The sequence below is a fragment of the Cibotium barometz genome, chromosome 48, assembly GCF_041138505.1.
Source record: "Cibotium barometz isolate CiBa-2024 chromosome 48, ASM4113850v1, whole genome shotgun sequence".
Classification (NCBI taxonomy): domain Eukaryota; kingdom Viridiplantae; phylum Streptophyta; class Polypodiopsida; order Cyatheales; family Cibotiaceae; genus Cibotium; species Cibotium barometz.
Genome location: NC_141093.1, coordinates 23,178,865 through 23,182,130, shown reverse-complemented (window position 1 = coordinate 23,182,130; position 3,266 = coordinate 23,178,865). Strand labels below are relative to the sequence as shown.

At 46.9% G+C, this 3,266-nt stretch overlaps 1 protein-coding gene across 1 annotated transcript; it reads left to right on the top strand.

The window, feature by feature from the left end:
• The first annotated feature begins 721 nt into the window (after positions 1 to 721).
• On the top strand, positions 722 to 2,603 carry LOC147610978 (polyphenol oxidase I, chloroplastic-like). The gene is made up of 2 exons (XM_086785625.1): positions 722 to 1,551; positions 1,635 to 2,603. Exons 1-2 carry the CDS (start codon positions 785 to 787, stop codon positions 2,485 to 2,487), a joined length of 1,620 nt encoding a protein of 539 aa, XP_086641751.1. The 5' UTR covers positions 722 to 784; the 3' UTR covers positions 2,488 to 2,603.
• Positions 2,604 to 3,266: the final 663 nt, after the last annotated feature.

Sequence of the window (3,266 nt, the reverse complement as noted above, 5' to 3'; positions counted from 1 at the left end):
TTTTCTCCTCTCCATATATTATATTATCTTAAGGAAGAGTTTCACAAAGCTGCCATGTGACAAGAATTTGGAGGTTGGAGAAGGGAAAGAAGAGGTTTAGGTGGAATTTGAATTTAGAGTCTCAAAAGACTTGAAGCATGGCTTGCTCACTAGTCTATCTAATTGTCTATATATATATATATATTATATTATATATATTAATTTTATGAGTTTTTGAAAACTGCCACGTAGCAAGAATTTGAAAGTTTGAGACAAGGAAAGGTAGGCTCCTATTACTCTAAGAATTTGAAAAATATCAAGCTGGGAATTATATACGTGCACGGGCTAAACTACTAGTGGTTGACATATAATATGAGCTTGACTTTTGGTAACCTAGGTTGGATGAAATAAACCACAGAAAATATTTTTAGTTTAACTAGTAAAATTTAATTTCTCAATTCTAAAAATTCCTCAGTCAAATTCTAGCTAAAATATTTGCATTAAAAACCCTCTAAACCTTTGAAGCTACCGGCAAATTTTAGGGGGGGAAAAAAAGCCTCTAAAAAAAAAATCCTCATGAGTCAGGGCATCATGCCAGTCAACTTTGAGCTCAGAGACCTGCAAATTTTAGAAAAATAAAGCCAGTTAGGTGACGCAGGAGTATGCTTGAGTGCTGTGTAGCTGGCACGCTTGTGGCACATGTGACATCATACATGTGTGTATATAAGCATGTAGAGGCTGTCAATCTAGCAACCCATTGCAAATCTCTCCTGTCTTGGTAGGACCAAAATCTATCCACGAAACCATGAGTGTGACCATGCATAAGCTGCTCTACCTCTCCTTCTTAACCGCACTGCTGCTTATTGTACAGCTTGGGCGGGCCGCGCCTGTCCGGGCGCCCGACCTCAGCCAGTGCGGGCTTGCAAGGGACAGCTCCCTATTAGGCCCCCCGCTCACGCTCACCCTCAACTGCTGCTTGCCGTTGCCCAAGAACAATGCTGGTGTTAACTTCTCCTTCAAGGCCTTCCCGCCCTCACAGAAGCATGTCCGGAAGCCCGCCCACCGCGCTAGCGAGGAATACATCGCCAAGTACGCCAGAGCTTACGAGCTTATGCGTGCTCTGCCGGCCGACGATCCGCGCAGCATGGCGGTGCAAGCCAACGTCCACTGCGCCTTCTGCAATGGCGCTTACAAACAGGCGGGCGCCAGCGGCGACGTGCTCATGGAGGTGCACTTCTCCTGGCTCTTTCTGCCTTGGCATCGCTGGTACCTCTATTTCCACGAGCGCATTCTGGGCAGCCTGCTGGGCGACCCCAGTTTCTCCTTACTGTTCTGGAACTGGGACGACCAGCGGGACGGAGGCAACGTGATGCCGGCCATGTTCGTTCGCAACGGCACCTCGCTCTACGACGCCTATCGAGACCAGTCCCACCTTCCTCCGGCGATTGTGAACCTAATTCCTCTGTCCAATGCCACGATTGATTCCGATATCGTGAACGAGAACCTCAACTCCATGTACAAGTCTCTAGTTAAAGCTTCGACGGCTAAGCTCTTCATGGGGGGCGCCTACAGGTATTAACACTCATACAATCGTAGCTAAATTGCGCTTAATCTTGCCCTTATTGAATTAATTACAATTAGGCCTTCACATGCAGGATTGGCACCGACCTCTCCAACTCCACGGTCCTGGACGCGCCTCTAGGTGGCAGCCTCGAGAACGTCCAACACGACGCCGTCCACCACTGGACGGGTGACCCCACGCAGCCCCTGTACGAAGACATGGGCACCTTCAGTACGGCTGCCCGAGATCCCATTTTTTTCGCCCACCACAGCAACCTAGACAGACTGTGGCAGGTGTGGAAATCCATCCCCGGCGGCCGGCGCCAGGACCACTCCGACCCCGACTTCCTGGACGCGGAGTTCGTCTTCTACGACGAGAACGCAAACCTGGTGACAGTGAAGGTCCGGGACGCTCTGGACAACACGAAATTAGGGGTGAGCTACGAGAAAGTAAGTGCAGATGAACTATGGCTGAACTACTCACCACAGCCGGCATCCAACGGCAGCGCAGCCGCCGACGCTGCCGTAATGGGCGTTTCGGAGATAGGAGCTGCACCGCAGAACGGAAGCATTGATTTGGGAGATAAGCTCACTGCACTGGTGAGGCGGCCGTCCGGCGAGAAGCCCGATGATAAGGAGGAGGTGCTGCTTATTCAGGGCGTGGAGGTGGCGAGGGATAGCTTTGTGCAGCTGCTGGTGTTTGTCAATCTGCCGGACGCTGACGAGAACACCCAAGCTAGCGGCGCCGAATACGTGGGCACGTTCAACATCATTCCCTCATCAGGCAAGGATAAGCACCTCTTCGTCAACGTGAAATTCGAGATTGGCGACAACCTACGGCGCATCGGCATACAGAATGATGAGAGGGTGGTCATCACCATCGTCGTGAAGCCTCATGCTCACCACGTTAACGTGACCATCCAAGGGATCCAAATAAGCTATGAGTAAATCGTGATCACCATCCAAATGGGATCCAAATAAAACAGCAAGCAGCATCATCCATTTCATTGTTCATTGCTTAGCACAAGAAACAATAAAACACAAACAAGTGTCATTAAGCATTACTCTCATTTTCATAACAAAATATCATGGACATCATGCAAGTGAGGCCATGCTTTGTAGCCTATGTTCTCATTACACACATCTCTACACTATAACTCACACTACTTGAAAGCTACAACCACGAGGCAAAAAACTATATCTCTTCTCTTTAGCCACGTGCCAGAATGTAAAGGTGGGACAGACTGTGCACGGATGGGGGCAGTGCAACGAACTAGTTTATATTATGTATCGTTTTCCGGTTTTGCTACTATAAATAGGCATTAGGAGCCTTTTGTTCTTCTTCTTCTCCTCTTGTGTTGTCTCGTCTCGTCTTGTGTTGTGTATATCTTATTTGCAAGTTGCCACATGGTAGCTCCTAGATGCTCAACATAGCAGCTCCTACTTTCTTCTCTCCTTCTACTACTCTTCTATACCATACTACATATATATATATTACATTAGGGGATTTGGGAGATTACTTTTGGGCCGTGTAAAAAAGTCCAACTTAGCATAGAGAGAGAGTATGTGAAACACAAAAAATAGTAAAGAACACTAATATAAATAGAATAAAAATAATATAATAATATAATTCTTATAATCATTTACGAAATATCTAGTATCGAAGAATGGCCATGTCATTAATATATCAGTTTTCAAGGACGTATATAGACCAAGTCGTTATAAAT

Excerpts from the sequence above, each read along its gene's own strand:
- LOC147610978 (XM_086785625.1), top strand. The coding sequence starts at position 785 with ATGAGTGTGACCATGCATAAGCTGCTCTACCTCTCCTTCTTAACCGCA. Across the intron at positions 1,552-1,634 it reads TTCATGGGGGGCGCCTACAG|GATTGGCACCGACCTCTCCA; the intron begins GTATTAACACTC and ends CTTCACATGCAG.